The sequence below is a fragment of the Polypterus senegalus genome, chromosome 12, assembly GCF_016835505.1.
Source record: "Polypterus senegalus isolate Bchr_013 chromosome 12, ASM1683550v1, whole genome shotgun sequence".
NCBI classification, from domain to species: Eukaryota; Metazoa; Chordata; class Cladistia; order Polypteriformes; family Polypteridae; genus Polypterus; species Polypterus senegalus.
Genome location: NC_053165.1, coordinates 120,877,614 through 120,904,470, shown reverse-complemented (window position 1 = coordinate 120,904,470; position 26,857 = coordinate 120,877,614). Strand labels below are relative to the sequence as shown.

Below are 26,857 nucleotides of genomic sequence, written 5' to 3'. Positions count from 1 at the left end.
TCCGGGGTCTTTCTAACATCAGACAAAAGAAACCTCTCTAAATACACTTGTGCATTTAAACGGATATTTATAAGAAAGCAGGTTTTCTACCTTAACCCAGTTTTGTACGTGCATGTAAAAGCACTTACTGTTACACTAGCGCAAAATTTTGATATTTTCTGTCTACTCAAAAAACTGAAATTATTTCTATTTACACAGGTGATAATTAGAAATCAATTTACTATTTTTAATTAAAAAGTTAAAAACAGAAAAGTCCAATTATGATTTTTGTTTTGTCATAGGAGGGCCCTAGGGTGACACTTTTCCCCTTTATACTCTTACTTATGTAGACCTTAAAACATATTCTTACCAAAATAGTTCATCACTTCCCAATTCCAGTAACTTCAGGTAATTAGACAGAGCTCCATGACAGGCAAGAGAAGATTATAGGTCAAATACACAGTGTCATAAAATAAAATAAAGTGTGAACACCACGTAGACCTCTGCCCATGACGGATGGATCTTTTAAAGTTAAGGGATTTTTAAAGATTAGCTTGTAAAGCTTGAGATAACTGCTAGTTCAGCCCTTTAAAAATCACACATAGTTAAATAATATGCAGTAGTTCCCTTTTAAATCACGTTTGAAATGTCTAAAAAATCTAGCCTGGGCTGTATAATTTGTAATTATATTACTTAATACAATTTATATAACAATCAATCTAAAACAAGCCCTTTTTCTATTCAAACTCACCCCACATTTTAAATACAGGTATCTTCAGTTGACCCTAAGGAAACATCTTGTGGAAGCAAGCGGCCCGCATGGCTCAGGAAGGGGGTGATGGTTCCAGCACAGAAGTATTCTGCGAGTTCGCTTGCAAACAACTGAGCGGGCTGTTTCGAGCACCCACCCCCTGCTGGGTGACCCTGAGAGAGCTCTCCGGCTGATAGTCTCAGGAATTTGTTTGGATTAGGTCATGTACAAACCTAAACTTTGATTTATCACCTTTAAAGACATGGAGCAGTCTTGTGCTACAAACGCCTTGTGCCTCTTTTTAACACTTCTGCCTGTAAAAGCTCTCTATTCCTTCCGTGGCCTCGGGTTTAATAGGGGCTTGCACCCAGGCTAATGAACAAGACCCTGTACATGTCGAGATGCCGGCCCATGCCTGCCGTCCCTTACACTATATAACATGTTTGGTTATTCATTTTGTATGTATAATATAATGAAGTTATTTTTAAAAGTAACCCCACACCGCACAAGAGAGACAGATTCCATGTGTGTTTTAGGATTTGCTGCGATCAGTGATTTTTAGTGTTTTGCTTAGCTCATTTCTATCACCTAGAAGCCTTTGGACAAAGGAAAACTCTGTAAATACACTTGTGCATTCAAACATTTAAAAATTTATATAAATGCACAGAAGGCCATAGTGAGGTGTCCTGGTTTAACTATAGGCAGGGGATGTAAGAAGCCCTTTTTTCACCTCCGAAGTTCATCGAACTAAAATCATGTTTTTTTTTTAAATCAGCAGCTTTAGCTCATGCTAGTGACCTCATAAATGGGAGCCAACTGCTCAGCATGCTTGTATAGCTCACAAAATAGCAGAGCTAATTACTCTTTCTTCTTAAACTAATGATCAGATATTCGGGTAATTCTTAATGAAACACTAAAGTGCTAGTGAACAAAAATACATGTTCAGTAGCCAAGTAAAATGACCGGTTGCTTTAACATGAAAATAAAGCATCTAAAAGCATCTTTGTAAAGGTCAGATTTTAAAACATTATAAGAAAAATCCTAGTTTCCAAAAGAGTTCTGCCCATTTTTCCAACAGTTTTCCTGATTGATCTTTGGAAGCATCAGTGCCTTTCTGATCACATCCACCCCAAACAAAGCATAGAACTTAATTTCTGTACTCATTTTAAATGATAATAGCCAGTATAAAGTCCCTAAAGGAACTGGAGACATCTGATATCTTCTGTCATATATGTTTTCTTGCCAGCCCAAGTCATACAGATTCTGCTTACAACACAAATGTACGATTATTTTTTCTCAAATGGCCAGTTCTTTGGCCTGCTAATCATGAAAAAATCAGATTTTATTCTCATGACACTTTATTTGCATATTTTATTATACCTACTTATCTTGTATCAGCATTTATCTATCTCTATATTTATTTTTCTGTATCAGAAGGTAGTTTAAGTTAATTTGTTTTGGGTTCAATAGATGTATCTATCTATCTATCTCATCTATTTTTCATATTTTCGACTCTTATTTTCTTTTTTTCACATCTTCGAGTCCCCCTTTTGTTACTTCGCGCCCCCTACTGTTGTCCGCCCAGAGTTTGAGAACCACTGTGTAGGGTTTTATTTTGTAAAACACTCTGCGGCATTTCAAGCTAAGTTAGATTCCCTTGTTTATTCAGCCGTCCACCGGTGTTCCATTTTTGTTATAAATTGTATTTAGTCTCTCTTCATTTACTAAGCATTTTATATGATGATTAAAAACAGTTATCTTGTTCAGGCTTTAATTTAAAACAGCTTTTTCATCAACAGGTTATAACCACTTTGGTAGTCAGGGGGCTTTGTATAATAAAAAGTTTTAGAAATTCTGTGAATGCTTGGTAATAGCCTTCCATTTTACATTAGTTATGAGCCCCTGAAAATAAGAACGGTTATAGTAGGTTATAGGAGCCTGGAGATCTAGTGCCTGGGTCCACAGTGTTAACCGGTCATAGGACATGATGTTCAAAATTCACCTCGGGTCTTTCAAATGAGATAGGACGAGTGCGGCGTGTGTTCTGTATTCTCTTTACTGTGCTCACTATTCACAGCGACCATAACCCCGAGACCTTAGGTTTTTTATGCCGAAGTACCTTTCACTGACCCGAATAAGAGACATCCATCAAAATGCTCTTGACAGTTTCCTTAACCAATCAGACCGGTGGTCAGACAAGGTGATCCCTTGTTTATCCGTTCTTAAGATGTTTTTTAATCTCCTCTGTGACTTAGTATTTGTAAATTTTAGTTTTTCCTATCTTATCTTTGTGATAGGGGCGAGTCAATGTTTCATTTTGGAATAATAATGTCTAGCTTAACTCTGCCCCTGACTATGATCCCTGCACAAACCCTGGTCCTTGGACTCGTATTCAAGAAGTTTGCAGACACTTGGAATCACAGTTCAAACTTACATCCCTTGACCCTGAATGCTACTAAAACCAAGGGTGCTTTTTCACAAACAGAGGGGAAAAGCAGTTTTCAATGACAGCTGTCCTATGTCACCTGGACTACCTAAAAGAAAGAATAACCCTCACTGTTTTAGTAAAATTATAATCCTTGGGCTGACGCATATAATAGATATGATGTAGCTATTCACTAAAACATTTTCCATCCTGATTGGCCTAACGTGTCCAAAGCCTAATCATCAGCCCTGTAGTATACAGGCTCCTATAACCTACTATAACCGTTCTTATTTTCAGGGGCTCATAACTAATGTAAAATGGAAGGCTATTACCAAGCATTCACAGAATTTCTAAAACTTTGTATTATACAAAGCCCCCTGACTACCAAAGTGGTTATAACCTGTTGATGAAAATGCTGTTTTAAATTAAAGCCTGAACAAGATAACTGTTTTCTAATCATCATATAAAATGCTTAGTAAATAAAGAGAGACTAAATACAATTTATAACAAAAATGGAACACCGGTGGACGGCTGAATAAACAAGGGAATCTAACTTAGCTTGAAATGCCGCAGAGTGTTTTACAAAATAAAACCCTACACAGTGGTTCTCAAACTCTGGGCGGACAACAGTAGGGGGCGCGAAGTAACAAAAGGGGGACTCGAAGATGTGAAAAAAAGAAAATAAGAGTCGAAAATATGAAAAAATATGAAAAAATACATCTATTGAACCCAAAACAAATTAACTTAAACTACCTTCTGATACAGAAAAATAAATATAGAGATAGATAAATGCTGATACAAGTTAAGTAGGTATAATAAAATATGCAAATAAAGTGTCATGAGAATAAAATCTGATTTTTTCATGATTAGCAGGCCAAAGAACTGGCCATTTGAGAAAAAATAATCGTACATTTGTGTTGTAAGCAGAATCTGAATGACTTGGGCTGGCAAGAAAACATATATGACAGAAGATATCAGATGTCTCCAGTTCCTTTAGGGACTTTATACTGGCTATTATCATTTAAAATGAGTACAGAAATTAAGTTCTATGCTTTGTTTGGGGTGGATGTGATCAGAAAGGCACTGATGCTTCCAAAGATCAATCAGGAAAACTGTTGGAAAAATGGGCAGAACTCTTTTGGAAACAAGGATTTTTCTTATAATGTTTTAAAATCTGACCTTTACAAAGATGCTTTTAGATGCTTTATTTTCTAAAGATGCTTTATTTTCATGTTAAAGCAACCGGTCATTTTACTTGGCTACTGAACATGTATTTTTGTTCACTAGCACTTTAGTGTTTCATTAAGAATTACCCGAATATCTGATCATTAGTTTAAGAAGAAAGAGTAATTAGCTCTGCTATTTTGTGAGCTATACAAGCGTGCTGAGCAGTTGGCTCCCATTTGTGAGGTCACTAGCATGAGCTAAAGCTGCTGATTTAAAAAAAAACATGATTTTAGTTCGATGAACTTCAGAGGTGCAAAAAGGGCTTCTTACATCCCCTGCCTATAGTTAAACCAGCACACCTCACTATGGCCTCCTGTGCATTCTTATAAATCTCCGTTTAAATGCACAAGTGTATTTACAGAGTTTTCCTTTGTCCAAAGGCTCCTAGGTGATAGAAATGAGCTAAGCAAAACACTAAAAATCACTGATCGCAGCAAATCCTAAAACACACGTGGAATCTGTCTCTCTTGTGCGGTGTGGGGTTACTTTTAAAAATAACTTCATTATATTATACATACAAAATGAATAACCAAACATGTTATATAGTGTAAGGGACGGCAGGCATGGGCCGGCATCTCGACATGTACAGGGCCTTGTTCATTAGCCTGGGTGCAAGCCCCTATTAAACCTGAGGCCACGGAAGGAATAGAGAGCTTTTACAGGCAGAAGTGTTAAAAAGAGACACAAGGCGTTTGTAGCACAAGACTGCTCCATGTCTTTAAAGGTGATAAATCAAAGTTTAGGTTTGTACATGACCTAATCCTAACAAATTCCTGAGACTATCAGCCGGTGAGCTCTCTGAGGGTCACCCAGCAGGGGGTGGGTGCTCGAAACATGCAGGCTCAGTTGTTTGCAAGCAAACTTGCAGAGTCCTTCCCACGATTGGGGTGCTTGCAGAGCCTGACTTTACTTTCTGTGTGTAGAGAGAGAGCAGGGGCTGCTCGCAGGGGGGTCGGCTAAAAGCTGACTGGGTCTGCAACTTGGTCTTTCTCTCTGGGAAATCAGCTTCATTGCTAAAACTGTTTTTTACTCAGAGTCCGTCACTGGGAAACCTGATTTAGCTGAAGTGTGAAATCGGCCTGTGCTGGAACCATCAACCCCTCCCTGAGCCATGTGGGCCGCTTGCTTCCACAAGATGTTTTTCTTAGGGTCAACTGAAGATACCTGTATTTAAAATGTGGGGTGAGTTTGAATAGAAAAAGGGCTTGTTTTAGATTGATTGTTATACAAATTATATTAAGTAATATAATTACAAATTATACAGCCCAGGCTAGATTTTTTATACGTCTCAAACGTGATTTAAAAGGGAACTACTGCATATTATTTAACTATGTGTGATTTTAAAGGGCTGAACTAGCAGTTATCTCAAGCTTTACAAGCTAATCTTTAAAAATCCCTTAACTTTAAAAGCTGACGTGCTGTGAGGGGCCTATCATGCAAACTGGTGACCCTGTGATAGGATTGTGACTTTGTATCTGCCAGATCTCTTCCTATCAGAGTTTCTTCCTGTTTCTAATTGCCTTTTGATTGTGTAGGGCGTCACCGTATTCACAGACAAATTTTTTTTGCAGTTTCTCTAAATTAAAGGCCACCATTTCTAAGGGTAATAATTTTCTGTCTTGTTTTATTTATTTTCTTGCTGTTTGCTTGCCATCATCACTGGAACTGACAACTTTCTACAGTGTATAGTAAGTTCCCTACATACGAACAAGTTCCGTTCAGAGAGTGTGTTTGTAAGTCCAATTTGTTTCTAAGTGCAGTAAAGGCACCCAAGGAACTGTGGTCTAAATTTAACATCTTATTAAAGAAAGAAACGTCCTCTAACAGGACAATTCAGTAATCAGGCAGGAGAAAAGCTGTTCATTGTATCTTTTAATGCAAAATGCCGTGGAGGGAGCATTCTTCAAAAGCAGTCTGTAACAGCATGGTCAGAATGATAAGAATGGTCAGAGAAACAAAGGATAGAGGTTCATTTTATAAACTGTTGAATTTACATACAGTGTCAAGCAATGCATACATTTTACTCTGGTTGGTTCATTGGTTTACACCCACATGAGTTATATAAAATAAAAGTCTATTATATTATATTCTGGTTCTTCTTAAACCCCCTTTGAGTTGCGCCAAAAACCCTTGAAATTTCTGTCCATTCTCGTTTATAGGACATCTGCTGATTTCTTAGTAATCCTTCAGTACATTTTGTATATTACATCAACCTTTCTTCTGTTACATTCTTTATTTACTTGACCATCTCAGTATTTTTCCTAAACCAATTCTTATATTTCAGTGTACATTTTGTTGTTCACTTGACCTTTATTTGGTTTCCCACATTTATTAACCCTTTTTGCTATTTCTTTAAGATGAATGCTATGTTACCCTAAAATTATTCTTCCACAGAACACAATGCAACCTCCATCCCTCAACTCCTATAGGCAGCATATACATGTACAGCTGTTTGTACATCAGCGAATGCTTTTAAAAGTTAATATTTGTATTTTATAACAGATTTCATATGTATCTTAACAATAAACCACAGAAAGCTAATTTTTGTTTCCATTGTTTTCTGTCAGCTGCTATCGCTGTTTGCGCTATCAGGTAGCCTATAGAGTTTCTTCTAGGTTCCAGTTGCCTTTGGATTGTGTAGGACCCCACTGTGCTCACTGATACTTTGATTTGTTTTGCAGTTTCTCAAAATGAAAGGCATACACTTCTAAGTGTAATAATGCTCTGTCTTGACAATTTACATTTTCTTGCATTTGTACTTGAACTGACAACATTGTGTAGTGTAATATTGTCCAATTAGTACTTGAGAGGGTATAGTAACAGTCTGTTACCACTCTGCCTTAAGACAGATGGAGGGTTTTTAAGTAATCGCCAGGAGTTGGGACACCTGTGCAAACTGTTTGCTTCAACTTGCAAGGCTTAATTTACTTTCATTGCTACAGAACATCTATAGATTGTAACTAATTAGTTGATCCCTGAAGAAGGCCCATTTGTAATATTCTGAAATGTCCTTTGTTTTTTTGATTTTGATAGCCTAAACTTTAAATTTAAACCTGTGGCAGTTTACTGCTTACCGTTTTACCATTTTAGGGCTTTCACTGCATTTCAACTGATCAAATTTGAAGAAAAACAGAGGAGTTCTAAAACTTTTGACTAGTAGTGTAAATGATTTAGTCCAGAAACCCACCTTTGTTCTAAAGTATTATGTGAAGTCTCAAAATCATGGGTTCAGAACCCTGGTTCTTCTATGTAAGCTGTTTATGGAGATCAAAATCTAAAGTTAAACGTTATACAGTATGTGATCTTATTTTCTAACCCTAAATGTGCTGAATGTTTTATTTAAACAGACAGATAGCTTCAAGTACATTTGTCTCCGACAGGGACTCAGGGTGTCTCAGTCCAATAAAATTCCAATGACATTAAAAGCAGGATTCAGCGAAGGAGTACCAGCATAACTAGCACAGCTACCACACACACCCACAAAAAGCGGCGTGCTGCTTTAAAAAACTTCACTTTGCATTTAATTTCTCTTGGGCTGATGGCTAAGAAGAAGTAAAACAAACAGCCTTCTGAACCTTAGGGTTGAAGTAATTTAAAGTAAAGTCATAAAAGTATAGTCTGTTCCAATAGCAGCAGTCATTTGTCACTAATTACAAAATGGGCTCAAGTGCAAGCCTGCAGATACTGAGTTTGGCACCCCTGCTCTAAAGGATCACCTCCTTCATGCCAGGGTCACAGTTTGGGGCAGATGCCTTGGAAGAGAGGAGCAGAGGGATGTTAGAGGGAGCCTGGCATTTTATCAGTTCTGAGGACACAGACTCTTATATGCTCATGAAATAACTCATGGAATACATTAAACATATTAATGGTGCTGTATCCAGAAATGCCTGAAAACTGCACTTACAATTTCTTAAAATGTATGGTAGTTAAATAATGAGATAGGTTGAGTCTTTAAAAGATGGAAGAACTTCACAGAGCTGGGAAACTGTACAGAGGGACATTTTAAATGGGTTGTGGAGTGAAGAGGGGACCAGTTTTATTTAGCGCCAGTCAAGCAGATTGAACCACTGCGGCTTCTGGAAAGGTCAATAAAACTCTCTGTCTTAAAGAAGGGACAATGAGTCTCCAAAGCACTTCATTTCAAAGATTCCCATGATGACATAGGGTAGGATTGGATGTATCTGTTTTGCTGCGAGATTGTATGAAAAATATTAATGCTATGAGAATGTATGCTGCAGGATTCAAACAAAACCCCAGGGACGTGGCTTTTATTTTGTTCTTACTGTTTCTGTGTAAATTTTATTTGTATTTGTAAACCTGTCAGCTTTGGTTTTGTGGTTTCTGAATTACATCTTGTAAACTTGCTAGGACTCCATGAAGGCAAAAAAATGGGGTCTCGATATACCAGTATATACAGTATATACTTGTAATTCTTGTATAGGTCAGGAATTTGTTTGTCAGAATCTGTTTTTGGAAAGGGGTGGGGTGCCTCTTAAATTGCTATTCAATCACAAATTCTGTTTGGGCAAGATTTTCAAAACAAAAAATGTAACCGGTGAGCTGCAGGTAATGACAAATTTTAAGTCAACACAAATTAATGTATTGAAAAACAAGTAGCGTTCATTCATTGTTTCCCTTTTAAATTTGGTCACATATGACACAGGCCAGCGTTTCTCAACCTTCACGTATTTGCGACCCGAGTTTTTATAACAGTTTTAATTGCGCCCCCCTAACGTTTTTTTGAAAGGAGCACACTAATACCAATTTGTTCTTTTTTAATTAATGATATAACATAGATGCATATTTTATTATACCTACTTAACTTTTATCAACATTTATCTATCTCTATATTTCTTTTTCTATTACGAGAATGTAGTTTAAGTTAATTTGTTTTGGTTTCAATAGTTGTATTTTTCATATTTTTGATTCTTGTTTTCTTTGTTTCACATCTTCATGCCCCCCTTTTTGTTACTTCGTGCCCCTCTAGGGGTGCCCGCCCCACAGTTTGAGAACTACTGACGCAGGCAGTTCAAAAGGTGATAAAAACACAATAAAAAAGCTATAACTGAACAAAATCTGAGGTAGTCGCAATACATTTTTCTAGTTTTGAAATACAAAAAAACCCAACATTTTGGTCATATCTGAGCCAAACACATCAGTGCATAAAATCCCCAAAAAAATAAAAAAAAAGTTTGTTTTCCTTTTAAAATGAAATAAATATTTTGGTCCTAAATAAATATTTTGTCACCTGAGCTTAAGAGTGTTTTTTAAAGATATGATCCTAACAGTAGTTTCACCATTTGGATTATTTATTTATTGACTTATTTATTTAGGAGGTTTTAACTTCCATGAACACTGTTTTTATTTTTTTAATTAATAAGAGACTGTACTGGACTTTGTTGTGCACTGGATTTTTGCTAAATAAACCTTCATAATGCATTATGCACCATCTCCTGCTGTTTGTGTTATGTCCTCATTGTACTGTCCATGTCAGTTTCATGACTTTCGATGTCCTGGGCTCAAGTATAGTGTGCCAGCTGCAGGCCACCCGGTCATCCCATCTACCGAACCCTTAATATATTACTTTTGTTCTTGCTGCTTTATGCGACTAGTACGAACAACACTCTTTTGTGGCGAAGCCTGATGTCCACTGCTGCCAATGCCACTGCTTCCTGTCATTCTAGATTGGGACACTGGTAATCTGGTGGCCAGGTGACATTCATCACCAGTTTGGGCACAAAGAAGCCATTTGGAGCCACCAAGCAGGATCCATTCTTGTAAGGAGTGGGGTTGGGATAGATGACAATAATAACACCTTTCCTTTGATATAACAGTAGCTCTGAGTGTCAGATTGTTGTTTTTCAAAATGTTATTTTCAAAATTACATTTTCTCTAAGTTGAGTATTAAGTGTCTTCTGGTTTTAATTTGTGAAACATGTAGACCCATGGTTTCTAAAATAAAAGAGAAATAAAAACAAAGCTGATAATACTTATGTTTTATAAACACTACAAAAGGTTAAATTTGATGAGCTCTCTGATTGTCACCGTGCATTTCTGCCCCTGGAGCATTCTTGGGTTCAGTATTCTAGACTTTGTCCTGCATGCCTATGATCCACCTTGTTTCTCTGCTGCTCAGTTACTGTGTTTTCAAAATTACTTCTTGCTTGTCAATGTGGTTCAGCGGTGTGTATCAGGGAGGCTGGAGTAAGATGGGGTGGGGGTCTAGCTATTTGTTATTTGCTTCATAACTATGCTATGGTGCCGGTACAGAGTTCCAAACATTGGTATTGATACCAAATTCAAAGTTTTTAGTACAGATCCAACACTAGCATTCAGTCTAAAGCTTTTGATTAAGGCCAAGATCAAAGCACTAGCCTCAGCAGTTTGTGAGTAATCATGTGACAAGTGGAAGATTTCTGCATTTTATTATATATGATGATGATGATGATGACTCTAAGAAGAGCAACCAATCTGTGATAGTGAAAACATGTTGTTGTCACTTCATGCTTTTTCGAAGGAGTGAAGCTATCGTCACTTGCATTTTCATCTATCCTTTGTGAACTTATTGTCTTAGTTTGAGTTGAGACTGCCTGCTGCTTATTCATGGGGCCCTAAAGTGAGTAACTGCAGATGCATGATTCTAAGTCTGTAAATGTTCGCATCAGATTGTTGCTGCACATGGAGTGGAAAGGAATGACTTCATTAGCCGAGTATGTTCACATATAGAAGGAATTTGGAGATACTGACAAATTAAAAACGTTCACAAAACAAAGTCACTGTAAGAAACCATAAGTTCTTGACAGCATATAAACTAATTAATATTTTAACACAAAACAGTTTGTTAGAAATAGAACAAAGGTTAACAAGATTCATGGCTGACGTACAAACACTTTTGATACCGTGTTGTTTTTGCCATTGGTGCCCTGTCACATTTCCCAGAAGTGAAAGACGTGATGTCCAAGATGGAAAGCCTCAGCAGTAACTTGAATGCATCAATCAAAACCTGAAGTGATAAAGATGTTGGAGTTTATGCAAGTGACGGCCATTGTTCTTTGCTTATGAAATAATGCATCGAGGTCTGACCTGCTCATCTACAGTAATGGAGGACATACTGGTAGATTCAGCGATCCCGGTGTAGAGCTGGACTAGCAAATGGCAATTTAAGATTCTTTCACTGTCTTAGACACTGAATTTCCTGTTGATCCTTTTTAACAATGCAGATGATGTATGTTAACTTCCCATCTTAGATTCAAAAAAGGAACTTAAAGGCCTCCACAATGGTGACTAATGAGCCACAGATGCTCATGGTTAGGGTGAAGGGAGGATTCTCCTGATGTCTACACTGATCGCTAAGTAAGTCGAGAAACCAAACCAAAACTAAATTTCTGCTGTTGTTTCTTGTTTCTAATTTTTCAGAATGCTGGCTGCTACTCATTTTGAACCCACCTCCGCCCGCAAAGCCTTTCCTTGTTTTGATGAGCCACACATGAAGGCCTTATTTTCTGTGACAGTTGTTCACAGTCAACAGAATTATGCAATCTCTAACATGCCAATGGTAAGTAGGATGATGAATATTTAAATGAGCAGCATCCTGCCATCTGTAAAAGAAATGTAGTATTATGGTATATCAGAGAGTCATTTTAAAGAATGCTGTTGTTTTATTAGAGTGAAGGCACTTGCACCAGCAGCATAACTCAGTCTCAATCATGCATCATGAATTGAAGTTAGCGACAGTAGCCAGCGCCATGTGTGCCTTTTTGTTGGCAATGCCCAATCTGACATTTAAATCCAGGGGCTTCAACAAAATACTGAGTAAAGGGTCTGAACACTTGTGTCAGTATGATATTTTTAATCAATTTGGAAATATTCCTATTTTTAATTTGCCTGTCTGGGGTTTGAATGAGAGGAAAAATGAATTTAAATGATGTTAGCCTTTAGGCTACAACATAACAAAATGTGAAAAAAGTCAAGAGGTCTGAATACTTTCAGTAGATGCATTATATAGAAAGCTACAAGGCAGAGATGATGAGAGTAAATAATAATCACAAACCAGTGGAGCTCATACAATACAATACAATACAATTTATTTTTGCATAGCCCAAAATCACACAAGAAGTGTGACAGCCCCCCAGCCTTGACTCTCTAAGAAGACAAGGAAAAACTCCCAAAAAACCCCAGTAGGGAAAAAATGGAAGAAACCTCAGGAAAGGCAGTTCAAAGAGAGAACCCCTTTCCAGGTAGGCTGGGCGTGCAGTGGGTGTCAAAAAGAAAGGGGACAATACAATACACAGAACAGAACAAAACCTCAATACAGTATAAAAATAAAAATTTTAGAAGTACGTAGCAGAATTTAAGAATGGATGACATCACATAATATGATTTGGATTTGTTTATAATCCTGGAGACCTCATCCATCAAGCTGCCTCCCCAATTTGGCCATGAAACAGTGCTGGGCCAGCCAATCTGATGAAGGGACTTCTCTTTCCCATGATTCCAGCGATCCTCCATCAGGGATGACTTTACCATAAGCAGGCACAACAACACACATTTGAGTACCGAGAAGAGAAACAGAATAGGTGAGGGTTAGTATCAGATTATAACTATCATGTTACTTATGTTTTAGTGCAAATGACTAACAACATAGATGCAGTATGTACAGTAAATCAGCAGCTCTAGTCAGGATATGCTAAACTGAAGTAGTGAGTCTTCAGCAGGGATTTAAAAGCTGAGACCGAAAGGGGGATCTCTTATAGTAGCAGGCACACCTTTTAGGGGCCCTGTAACTAAAAGCTCGACCTCCCACTGTTATTTTATTAATCTTTGGAATCATAAGCACACCGGCATCTTGAGATCTTAATGTGCACTCTGGTTTGTAAGTCATGATAAGTTTAGACAAGTAAGCTGGACCTTGGTTATTTAATGCTTTATATGTTAAAAGAAGGATTTTGAAATCTGCTCTAAACTTAACCGGGAGCCAAAAAGATCTTGAATCAAAAAGAAAACAAAAGTGAAAACCAAAACATACAAAATTCCTAACTCCCCAAACTGATTTTGAAATAGCTAAACACAATGTAAGAATTCACGCAGTATCCATAAACTTGGACAAAAGAACTCATGTGCCGCCATATTTTGTAGGTGGAGAACTGTGACATTTGTATGAAAAAATAATAACTTGTAAAAAATTATGTCATGGTTTAAAAAGTAAAGGCAGAATTAAATTGTCTACATGTTACAAAACACCTGAATCATGAAAGCCAGGTGCATTCCTGCACACACCTGAACTCACAATTAGGAAAATTTAGAATCGCCAATAAACCCAACACCCCAACACACAAGTCTTTGGAGATGATGGAGAATGTGCAGGCTCCAAGCAGACAGCCTCAGGATTTGAACCTGGGAGGCAGAATACCATTGTGCTCGTCTGCATCAGTAAGCCAAGTCTGCAGACAATTTAAAACAGCGCTGTCCAGCTCTGGTCCTGGAGGGCTGCAGTGGCTGCAGGTGTTCCTTCTAACCATCTTCCTAATTAGTGACCAGTTTTTTGCTGCTAAATAACTTAGTTTTAATTGACTTGACTCAGACTCTTTAATTGTTTCTATTTTCTTAATTAGCCGCCAAACAATAATGAGACACAAAATGAGCCAGCACATGGCCAGCTAACCCGTATCCATCATATAATATCAGAAAATAAAGAAAAGTGAAGGACTCAGTAAGACTGATCTGCCCAGGTCACCAAACTATTTTGACGGTACACTTAGAAAAAACAAAAGTTAACAGTTTTGGAAACATCTTCTGGGGCAGAATGAGAGCCATATAATTAAGTAAAATGTTTTAACAGAAGTAAAACATTTTAACAGACAAATTCTCATTAAGAAAAGGGTTGCAGTAAAACTGGTTTGGAGTTGAAGAAAATAACCATTTCAGAGGACTGAATCCTTAAAAACAGGGCTGTTAAAAGGAAGGGAAAGGAAGTTAATTAACAGTGAAAACTGGTCATTGATTAGGAAAAGGGTTAGAATGAAAACCCTGCAGCCACTGCAGCCCTCCAGGATTGGAGTTGGACACCCCTGATTTAAACGTATTGTTGTGATAGAATTATTTATAGTTCATCATGAATGTATAAAAAGTTATAGTAGAGGTAAAAGTTACTTACCTGTTCTAGCACTCTAGTGAGGGAGAACGTGGTGGCAGGGCAAAGTCGCACTGGCGTTTGGTATCATCCTACTGATTTGAAGGCCTTTAAGTCAGAGGACTTCTTCAGGCTTGAACTGGTAGTACGCCAAGGCACATGCCCCATGCTATATATATATATATATATATATATATGCGTGTGCATGATTTATAGCCTGCTCATTCTCCAGAATTCTTTCAAGCTATGTGTGTGTGTAGTGTCTGGCTTTGTCGGGCCTTGCCTGTCCAGACCCTTGTTCTTTGCCTCAGAAGTCTAGAGCAGGATTTCCAGTCTCTCTGCCCCCCAGCACATCCCGCACAATGAGCCTTCCTCAGGCAGCCTGGAGCTTGTCATTTAATCCCAAGTGATTACTGAAACATTATAACATATAAAGTATGTGTTTTCTTTCACAAGGGCTAGTTACATAAAACCAAACTCCAAACCACCACGGGACATCTTTTGACTAGTCTTTGGGCTATAGAGAGTGCTTCTTTAGTGCGGAGTTGGTGGAGCAGTTGGTGAAAACAGTTTGCTTCCGATTTGTATATATTTGGTGGAAGTCATCTGTGGTTGTGGTAGCTCACTTTTTTCATTACTGTCTTTGTGCATAATTTTTTCATTTTTTATATTTTAATTATTTTTCTGTCCATCCTTCAGGAGCTGTCTGAGGAAGAAGGCATTTTCTTTACTTTTTTTGTTAGATTTTCTCATCACTTTTTGCTTTTGGAGTCACTGTAAATATAGTATGTAGCCCCTGCACTTATTTTACTCCTTTTTTTTACATTCTTGCATTGAACTGTATATATTTGCAAGACATTACTGTAAATAATTCTGGAATAAAGCAGAATTGTGCTTTCTGGAACAGTCATCATTACTGATGTCTCGGTTCTCCCATCCCTTGGTCAGCAACAGTGCCATCGCATCAGACACCACAAAACTCCCCAAACAATTCCCCATTTGAAATTTGTCATTTCTTGTTTAACTTCAGTAGTTGTTGCCCTTTCATTTTTTCACCAACTATGAACATCCTGCTTTGTAGTTATGGCTGTGCACTGAAGGGTTTTATAATGGTGCTACGTAAGATGATGACTGACTGATTACATTTCCTATTCCATCAGAGGACATCTCTGCTGAGAGCTGACGGCCTTGTGGAAGATCGCTTTCTGCACAGTCTCAAAATGAGCAGCTACTTGGTTGCCTTTGTTGTGAGTGACTTTACCTCAAGGAGCGCTATGTCCACCAGAGGCGTCAAGGTGAGGATGACGTTATGGGTAAGACAGGGTATGCTGTGAAGTATACCAGTGTTATGATCCCAATGAGATCAGCAAAGAAATTAAAACTGAATCAGTAAGTAGGGCACAGAATGCTCTGAGAGCAAAACCACTCAAAGTCTAAAGATGTTGCCAAAAAAGGCTGTCTTGCAAGTGTCTTTGGCTTTCTCTGACTTTGACGAGAAAGGTGGAAAGATCTACGAATGAGGTACACAGCTGTCACCATTAGGTGTCAAGACAATGATAACAAAATTTGGGAGCAGCAACAGTTATCGATATGGTCATGGCCATACAGAGAAAGTCCCAAAATGCAGATGACCATCCAATCCTAAAATTGCATCATCAGAATAACAATACAATAATTTACATCTTACAAAACAAAGAACAATTATATAAAAAGGTCTAAAATTGAACTAGAGGTTGTAAAACCAGGATCAAAACACTAATTATACCACAAGAAATGAAACGTACCCTAATTTCCAGACAGGGATAATTCCAGATCGAAACAAAACGTGCTATAAAATTGAAATATTTGCAGTTTTGTTGTGAAAAGTATTGGAAAATTCATAACAAGGTTTTAATGACAAATCTGTTATGACATTTTTCATGTAAGATTGAACTTTAAAGGTAAGGCAGTTCTCCCTGCTAATCACGGCACCAGAGAGTAGCAATGTGTGGCCTGTCAATCAGCACATGCAAGGAGGAAAATCACAATAACATTACACAAATTCCCAACTGTGTAGCTTTATGATTCTTTCTATCCTTTGTCAAGTCAGTGAGAGGGACAGCTCGATGTGCAAAGTTGGGAATGAACCGCCTGTAGTACCCCGCGAGGCAGAGGAAGACACGAACCTGCCTCTGTATTTTAGGAAGTGGAAATGCAAGCACCTCCCCCACCTTGTCCATTTAAGGCTTGAGCAAACCCTTCCCCGTGGAATATCACAGATAATGAGTTTCTGACGCACCCAGCCTGCACTTCTTAGGGTTGTCCGTCAACCCCACCAGAAGTAAATTGTCAAGCACTTCCCGAAGATGGATGAGATGAGATTCCCAGTCATTATTGAAAATGACCACATTGTCAATATAGGCACATGCGTACGCAGAATGGGGACGCAGGATTGTGTCTATCATTTGCTGAAAAATCAACGGTGCACCATGGAAACCAAAAGGGAGAGCTGAAAATTCAAACAACCCGTCCAGAGTGGCGAACACAGTTTTCCAAGAGAACCTGCCAATAACTTTTTGTGAGGTCTAGGGTGGAGGTATATGAAACCTGCCCAAGCAACAGCTCATCCACACACGGCATTGGTTATGCATCAAACTTGGAAATATTATTCAAAAGGCTAAAATCAATAAAGAACTGCGCCAAACTGTCAGGCTTTGAGACAAGTATGATAGGGCTCCACCACTCGTTTTTACTCAGACGAATAATGCCTAACTGAAGCACCTCCTGAACTTCTTCGCCTATCAGTTTCCTTGTCATCTCTGAAAGGCAACACAGGGGCACCTGTATAGTAAAACTGGGCAGAGTGACAATCTTGTGTTCTGCAATCGTTGTCCGGCCAGGCACTGCTGAAAAGACATCTCAGTTCCCCTCAATCAGTGACAACAATTCTGCTTTCTGGGTGTCAGTTAAATTATCCCCAATGGCAACCTTGGTCTGGGGACCACTGCAGCCGTGACCAGGACTTCGTGGTGGTCGTACCGCTCCTTTAAAAGATTAATATGCAAAATTCGTATGGGTTTCTGTCGCCAGGGAACTCTGACATTATAATTCACTGGAGATGTACGCTCATTTATCACTGCTGGCCCTTGCCATTCGGCCCGAAATTTATGTAGATCAGAGGGGATCAACACTAGCACACAATCCCCCTTCTTAAACTCGCAGATTTTACTCATCTTGTAAATCTGCTTTGAAGCAGGTCCACTAAGCCCTGGATCTGTCCCCATATTTTGCGGTCCGGATCAATATGGCACAGACGAAACTGGTGCCCCTTGACCACCGGGCTCACAGCCATGCTGAGGAGGATCTGTTGCTTCAAGAAGTCATAATCATTGTATTTTTCGGGAGGGAGTTTTTGCAAGACCTGTACGGCCTCCCCAGTTAAAATGTGGCCACGATAGCCAGCCAAGTTCCCCTGTCCCATTGCAACAATGTTGCCATGTGCTTAAAACAAAACAGGAAACACTCTGGGTCATCTGAAGGAGCCATCTTCACCAGCACATCCCTGGGGAGAATCCACCAGAGCCTCATTTTGCTCCGCTGGTATTGGGATATCATATGCCTCTTGGGGTTCCATTGGTGCAAGACCCCACTTCTGGCACCATATTACATGTGAGTCACTGTCTTACACCCGTAACCACGAAGCTGAGTCTAAGTACTTTAGCAAAATCAGCTTTATTCAGCTTGAAACAGGAACAGCATGGTTATTTATTGCAGCGGAAGCTACAACTCTCTTATACACAGACACGGCAAACGAGCATAGTCGTGGCCAGGTCAGTGGCCAAGTTATACTGTTCCCTGCATTTATAATGTCCCTTGCATCACCCATCGGCTACAGGCATGTGTAGCACAATCTCGACTGGCTCATAATTGTTTCAATGGAGCTCTGCCGCTGTGCTGCAAACCTGAAATTGCCTTGGCAAGTTCTCTATAGACGTGGCAGGCGTGCTTCGAGTGTGCCGTTCCATTGTGGGGGGATCCTAAAACAGTTCAGAAACCTCACAATACATAAAACTAATGACGACATGTGTTCGTTTTGTGATGAAAACGAACTTTTTTTAAATCGTTTAAGACTTTTTTGTGATTTATATATAAAATTAGTAATAGAATTTAACTAAGTTATGTTTATTGTTTGTGTTAAAAACAACAGGAAAAATAAAGGTTTGATTACTAAATTATCTATTAGCTGAAGCCAAACTAGCCATACTGACAAGTCGTAACAATAAGCAATGTGGAAAAATACCACCTGATGCCATATCTCCTATCTACTGTTCAATAAAGGTCCATCTGGCCAGTCTCTCAGAACAATCTGATTGGTCAGTTTGGCTTTGGTGATGTGACATAAGAGGAAGTGCGAGTGTGAGACGCAAGAGTAGGAGTAAAGGCACATGCTGACAGAGTTGCCTTCAAAGACAGAAAGTGTCAAACTAGACAGCAGGTGATAAAGGCGACTCAAAAGTAATGAGAGTCTGAGAAGCAGGCTTTATGGGAACACCCTCAAGAAAGGGAGCACTGGTTAACAGATGTTCACACACAAATACTGAAGAAAGGTACACGTAGGGCAATAGACAGGAAATATTTTAAAATTATTCTACACTATTACTGGTCTTTGACAGGTAACATGGGTAGTTTTGAATAAATCTGGAATTTGCTTTTTTACAAAAGAATGCATCAATCTGAAGAATTTGAAAAAGTGAGGGGTTAAAAGGATATTGTGATCTGTTGAGGAAAAAGAACTGAAAATTCATTTGTAATACTCAAATATTATTTTCAAAAGAGTAACTGAAGTGCTAAGAATGTGCACTTATTAGATACTTGCCACATATAGAAGGCAGGTTATAGAATACATTTTAAAATGTTTGCTATCTCTTGCACTAAGTGTACCTTTAGCATGTTTCCTCTGCATTTACTTTTGTAAAAAAGTCTCCTAATTGTTGCTCCATATCTTGAGTGCATTCCCATAAAGCCTACTTCTTAGACTCTGTCATTATTTTCAAGGTACCTTCCACAGCTTCTACCCAGTTTTATACTTGTTAAAAGCGACTCTCTCAGCATGCCTCATACTCTTTACACACATCACCAAAGCCAAACTGACAAATTACACCAAAGTCAAAACAACCAATCAGATTGCTCTGAGGGACTAGACACACATGCACACACACAGACCTCAGTGCTTTATAATATAGTAGATGAAGTAAAAGGAGTTTTGGAAGTGCAGGAAGAGGAAATGAAGGTTAAAAGTTTAATTTTAGATTTCTGTTTGATAGTGTGAGAGAAGTGCAGGAGTGTGCAGTGCTGGAGTTAATGTATTTATTCTGCAAAACAAGTCAAAATGTATATAGTTTGGATCCTATATTACTATTTTTAATTTTGAGTTAAAAAAAGATTTTTTTTAAGTAAGACACTAGTAAAGGAGCGTCACCATTATACATCATAAAATTTTGACAGGTGTATGTCCTGCCCCCCTGGCATTTCCGGTACCCACCATATGCCACCTGGTTAATGGGCATTTCCCCCCACGCTCTGATCTCTTCCTGTTGTCGGGTGCTCTGTTTGACCGGCATCAACCCTTTTGTCAGTCGTGCGTAAGGAAAATGGTCGGCCGATCTTAGCTTTGATCCTAAAAACAGGGGCTGATCATCTTTGTAATCCGAGACGGAACTTCGGGATCCTGTAAGGTGACAAAAGGCAAATCATTAAAGGGGTGGAGCAGGCATCCTGATCCTATCTGCGTACAGCGCCGGGGGGGATGTGTACAGAGAGCGTGAGTGACAGACCCAGCGAGAGGATGTACAAGAAAATTTTAGAGAGAATCTATTACACACCCAAGGAACCTGGCAGTACAGCCCAAAACACCCCATGGGCATCCTGTTACCTTGCCCACCTTGTAAAACCATGCCCTTTATAAAGCAAATCATAAAGTACAAGACAACAAGGTGTCTTAAAAACAATAACTTTATTGATGATATGTCTATATGCAGTAATTGGTTTAGTGAACCAAATATTACAAATGTGTCCATCTGGTATGTATTTTTTTCTCTTGACATTCAATACATTTTTCCCCTAAATGTTGAACAGAGCTAAACACATAAGCCCAGATGATTGAGCGACCAATTATGGTCATAATTAATCTTTTTCTAGCAGATATACAAGGAGAAAACCTTCTATAGGTTGTATTACGTGTCACGCTGGGCAGGGACCTGGTTTTCCTTGTTCTAGCTGCCGAGTCTTGGTTCCTCTGACAACAGAAACAAAACAAAATACAAACAGCCGACAGAAAATATAACAAACAGATCTTGTTTAGTATGAGTAATGCAATTTGCTTAGGTTTCTGTAAATCAATTTTGGTTTAAAAAAAAAACAACAGTAATGGTGATTAGAGACAAGTTCAAAAGCTGCTGTCCGAATCTTGGACTTTGTTGCATGGTGCATCTTTTGTATAAGCCGAAAGTGTTTACTTCAGCAAAAAACTGCTTCAGACACCATGTGTATTAATCTTTTAATACTGATCTGTTGACAGATGCTGGAAACACAAGGGTGCATTTCCTCAGGATTAGATTCTAGTAAAAAACAAGTGTGCCCATCCTGAGATTCGGAACCCAAACGGCATGCTAAACAAGACCCAGTTAATATATCTTACACAGTTGCAGATCACGTAAGGTACAACAGACTTTACATAATGCTTCATTAAAATCAATCCGGCTCTGTGACTGCGATGACTGACAAGTGTTTGAGAAATTATACACAGATCTTGAGACTTCAGCCTTGAAGTTGAACAGTCTTTTACACTGTGCTTAAATATGTCACTGGCCATCTTAGAATCACTCAATGGTTAAAAAAGAAAAGAAATGTCAAGCGAAAAAAGTGTTGGAATGGAACGCTGGTTCGGGCGTGTTGCTGAGTGCACCAGCGCTTCCCAAATTCAGAACTGCCAATCAGGATACACACCAGGCGGCGATGATGTGAAGAGCCTATGGCTAAAAGGCAATATGGCGTGACTGAAAAAATGTGTGAACTAGTCTGTCAACGAAAACGGTGTTAGCATATGAATTTAATGGTAACAGACAAAATCTTTATAATATTGTACATGCAATGGTGGCGTACTCATGACTTTAGACAGATAGGAGCAGGATGCCTGCTCTGCCCCATTGATGACTTACCTTTTGACACCTTACAGGGTCCCGAAGGTCCGTCTCGGATTACAAAGATGATCAGCCCCAATTTTTAGGATCAAGGCTAAGATCGGCCGACCATTTTTCTTACACACGACTGACAAAAGGGTCAATGCCGGTCAAATAGCGCACCCGACAACAGGCAGAGATCAGAGCGCGAGGGGAAATGCCCATTAACCAGATGGCATACGGTGGGCACCGGAAATGCCAGGGGGCGGGTCATACACCTGTCAAAATTTTATGATGTATAATGGTGATGCTCCTTTACTACTTAAGACAATATGGAGAGAAGCACATTGGTGTGTGAAGGCAGAGAATAACGTGACTAGAGACTGTCTGTGGACCCTCCTCAAAACATAAGTGGCTCCTGCACATGTAAAGTTAAGCTTCTGTCTGTCACCCTCCATAGTTTTTTCCTCTATCAAAAAAGTTAAACTGAGCAAGGCTTTTACCAAGTCGGCGTCAGGTTCAAGGCGCCACATTCAAATTCAAGTGTGTTTCATTGTATTTTCTCTATGTCAGGTTTCTGTTTTTGCACCAGGCGAACAGATCAGCCAAACAGAGCATGCACTTCACATTGGGGTCAAGATCTTGGAGTTCTTTGAAGAATACTTCCAGATCCCTTATCCGATTTCAAAATTAGGTATGGTCAAGTTTTACTATCATTTTTTTTAAATGGTCTTAATAATTATTTGAGCAGCATAAACAAAAGTTCCAAAGTAGGTGGAGGTCTGGTGTCTCAAATCGAGCTTGCTGTAAACATTTTTGAAGTTTCAAAAACCATCATTTAAAGGCATTAGTAAATTTTCAAAGTTGTCCATCCATCCATCCATCCATTTTCTAACCCGCTGAATCCGAATACAGGGTCACGGGGGTCTGCTGGAGCCAATCCCAGCCAACACAGGGCACAAGGCAGGAACCAATCCTGGGCAGGGTGCCAACCCACCACAGGACACACACAAACACACCAAGCACACTCCATGGCCAATTTAGAATCGCCAATCCACCTAACCAGCATGTCTTTGGATTGTGGGAGGAAACCCACACAGACAAGTTGTCCATCCTACAACAGTAAATCATTCTGTTTAACTTCAACTGCTGAATAAGTTTCTGTTTTAAATTTATCTCAAGAACGTTCAATTTATATATCTTTCGTATTTACTCAACCCATAGATGCTCATTAGAATAAGCTGGATGAAAACAGGACATTCAGCCCAACCAAAGATGCCAGTCCTATTCACTTACTTCTCCCAAAAAACATCAAGTCTAGCCTTGAAGGTCCCTAAAGTCCTACTGTCTATCACACTACTTGAAAGCTTATTCCAGGTGTCTCTGGTTCTCTGCGTGAAGAAAAAGTTCTTAATGTTTGTATGAAATTTACCCCTAACAAGTTTCCAACTGAGTCCCCATGTTTTTGATGATGTCATTTTAAAGTAACAGTCTAAATCCACTGGACTAATTCCCTTCATAATTGTAAACAATTCAATCATGTGTGTCTCCTCCAGATGAGGCCTCACCGGTGCATTATAAAGCTTGAGCATAACCGCCTTGGACTTGTACTCCACACATCAAGGCACTATATGACCTAACATTCTGTTAGCCTTCTTATGGCTTCTGAATACTGTTGTGAAGTTGATAGCGTCTAGTCCACCATGACTACTAAATGATTCTCATAAGGTGTACTCTCGATTTTCAGAGCTCACATCTATCTCTCTATCTATCTGTCTGTCTGTATAGATGTGAAAACATATCCCCAATGCAAGTTAGTGTAACACCAGCAGCATTGCATGGTCACATCATGAACTACAAGAACCTGTGCAACACTAGCTTCTTGTGCTCGAAGTCTTCTATGATCTTTGTAACCATAAAAGTAAAAATACAAACAAGGAATGCAAGAAATTATGTAGTTTCTCTGAGATTAATGGAAGAAGACTGGAACTCCCTAAGTGTGGCTCTGTAACAATGAATTGACAAGTGCTCAGTGTTTAAGTTATGCTACAAACGTGATGGCTGCATCATCTGCTGTTTATAATAATTCAGTATTTCTCTGACACTGTCATTTAGTGTCAAAGCACCACAATGACCTGCTGCCCATCATGATCAGTCGCAGTCAATAATTTTAGCTTCAGTGTTAAATATTTATTTTCTCTATCTGGTACTTTGAAATATTTAACATTTAAGACATAACACACTACAATTAGCAATTGACGTACCACAACCAATAACTAACAATAATCCAAAAAAAGGCATTTTTGCATCACCTGACTTGCACTTCAATATCTATAAAGGCTGTATGTCAAAAACGCTAACCCACAGCCCTAAAATGTAATGTGTTTCATCTTCATGTGGAGCAAGCTGGACTTTTCCATTTTTTGCAATATATTCTTCTGTTTTCACTATGAACACGTACAGTTTGGCAGTGACCACATTGGTGATGTTGCTATAACCCTCTCCTTCTGCCACTTGCTTTATATTGCCTTTGATTCCTATGTGTCTAATCATGTTCTAGTGATGATGACACCTTTCAAAAACTTAGAAATAAAAAAAAAACTATTTTAAGATATGTGACTCATTTGCTCCTTTTGTGGATTTCTAGCTAGTAATATGCAAACCATACAGTATATACAGTGTATATATAATATTTCAGCCACCACAAGCTTAATTGGGCTTCAGTCTTGTCATTTCAACAGGTGGTGCATCACAAAAGTCACCTTTGTAGTTTTTTTTGGCACATCACAAACATTAACACTGCATTTACAAATCCCATACTAAAAGGCATACAACAGGGACACGGGCATTGCATTTTTCGTTCCAACAGATGGCCTATCACAAGCATTTTTAGGGGCAGACTCTGTATGCATGAGAGTTGAGAACCAATGAGTAGTCAGCTGGAAGCACAATGTATACTATGAAGCTACAAGGAGTAAGAAATGCAGGTATTTTGGACATTAAAAACAGAAGAAAAACTATTTGATGTCTTGTGTTTTATGTATGACAACAGAATGGAATTTAAAAAAAAGAGTGAACTTGCTGTACCTACATAGCAACACTTCATACAGAATATTACTGGCTGTCAGGAAAAGGGGTGAGCACACAATTCTTTGGAAGTGTGAAACTATGCTGGCATGTCATCATTTAGTGGTGTAATCTGATATGCTCAACAAGTTTTAGTTGTGTAAATCAACTTGTTCTGGCAGTGAGATCAGCAATGGCAGTCATCAAGCCTGGCCCTGCAATTTGCTTAACGTTTAGCACATGTCGCTGCTCTTCATTTTCTTCCAGGGCATGTCATCTTCTCAATCAGTTTGCCTGTGTAGTTTGCCATTGGAAAAGACACAAACCCATATAATTTAGTAGTTGTGTATTGTGACATCAGCTTCAGAAAGATAAACATGATTAAACCATCACTGTCCAGCAGCACCGAGCCCACCAGGCATGTCCATGGTGAAAGCATGCCTACCCTGAAAAAAATAAAAAGGCCAGCAAATATTTGTAGGAAAAAGAAGGGAAGAGTGGTCACAGCTTTAGATGCACAATCACCACTGGCTCTGAAAAAGTCACACTGCTAAGCCTAACTTGCGCCCAAGAGATTAGCAGGCAGAAGAAGAAAGAACAGATAAATCCAGGTGAAAGAAAAGGAGGAGCAAAAGGAAGATAAAGGGGGAGAAAGCCAAGCCAAAAGGCAGAGGCCACAAAGCCGCAACAACAAAAACATAAGAAGTAGGGTACCCTTGGAGAACTGGAAGAGCCAAAAGGTTCTGAGAATAGGATATATCAAAACACCCAAGAGGACTAAGATACAAACAGTGACCAAATGAAATTTAGGTGGAGCAGCACGTGGAGTTTAAAAAAAATGTTAGAAGATGAAAAGTAGGGGAGAGGTATGGCAATCTGGTCTCCAAACGTTATGTACTGACGGAGGCTGGAGGGAGGATTTGTGATGTCTGTGCACATAACAGAAATGGGCTCGACCCTGAGGGGGCAGAAGAACAAAGCTGAAGGGATAGAGGAACACCCTCGGCCTGAAAGCCTGGCCTAAGCTACAGATAGAAGTAGAAAGAGGAGAATGGAACAGACAATGTAGAGCAGGGGCTCTCAAACTCAGCCTTCAGGACCCCTGGTAGCTGCAGGCTTTTGTTCCAACCAAATTCAGAATTGGTGATAATAACCAAACTTATTTCATTAGCTGGTCTTTTCTGTCATCTCTTATTCTACATTCAGAAAAGTGCAATAGTTTGATTTTTCCATTTATAAAATATTTATGTTTTTCCAATATCTTTAACTGCTTAACTCATTTTTTTCTATTATTTTTTTACCTTTTATGTGTGGTTTGCTTCTTTTATTGTATCCTAAGAATGACAATTAAGAAAGGCTGAGCAAAACAATGCTGAATGATGAAAGGATGCAACTGCTTTAGCGTCAGACCTACTAATTAGTAAATAATGGATTAAGTAACCAGAAAATGAGGAAAAGAACAATGAAAATCAGGATTAAAATATTGTTAAAATGTAAGAAATTCATTTCCAATATAACTGCTTAGTACATTTTAATAAACAGCTTTGTCATTTTTACATTGATTCCAAAACACACAAACTGGGAAATAACAGATCACTTCATTAGGCCAGCAGTCCAATTGAAAACAGAAATTGGTTGGAACAAAAACCTGCAGCCACAATGGGTGCCCAGGACCGAGAATGAGAAGCCCTGACTAGAGTGTTCAAAACAAACCCACAAAGTGCCCAGCCATTAATAATAGCTGGTGCCCTATGAAGTTGTCATAGCACCATGCTGAACAAAGCGAGTTCACAGAATGAACAGTCACAGCTGGAGCCTAGAGCCCTCACATTCTCCATTCACTGAGTGGGTGGGCATTGGGGCTGCCTCACAGCTCTAGGACCCTGGCTTTGAATGTCACAATGCTGACTGCTTGTGTCATTTGCATAAACATCCTCATCAGTGTTTGTCTTTCTGTTTGCACGTTAGATCAAGTGCCATCTCTAAACTGGCCAGGACTGCTTGCAGTCTCGTGCCCAAAGCTACTGGCACCAAATGGAATTGTCTATAACCCTGAAAATGGATTAAACTGGCTAAGAAAAAACATAGAAGGTCAGATGATTTCTTGAATGTACATAGTTCAC

General features: G+C 38.9%; 1 protein-coding gene across 1 annotated transcript in view; it reads left to right on the top strand.

The window, feature by feature from the left end:
- The window catches only part of LOC120541569 (endoplasmic reticulum aminopeptidase 1-like), a 96,456-nt gene that overhangs the window by 5,344 nt on the left and 64,255 nt on the right, over nucleotides 1-26,857 (top strand). Inside the window, exons 3-5 of the mRNA XM_039773327.1 lie at nucleotides 11,799-11,937; nucleotides 15,672-15,806; nucleotides 22,242-22,362. Of these exons, the coding sequence (XP_039629261.1) occupies nucleotides 11,799-11,937; nucleotides 15,672-15,806; nucleotides 22,242-22,362 (395 nt within the window). The remainder of the gene's footprint in view (nucleotides 1-11,798; nucleotides 11,938-15,671; nucleotides 15,807-22,241; nucleotides 22,363-26,857) is intronic.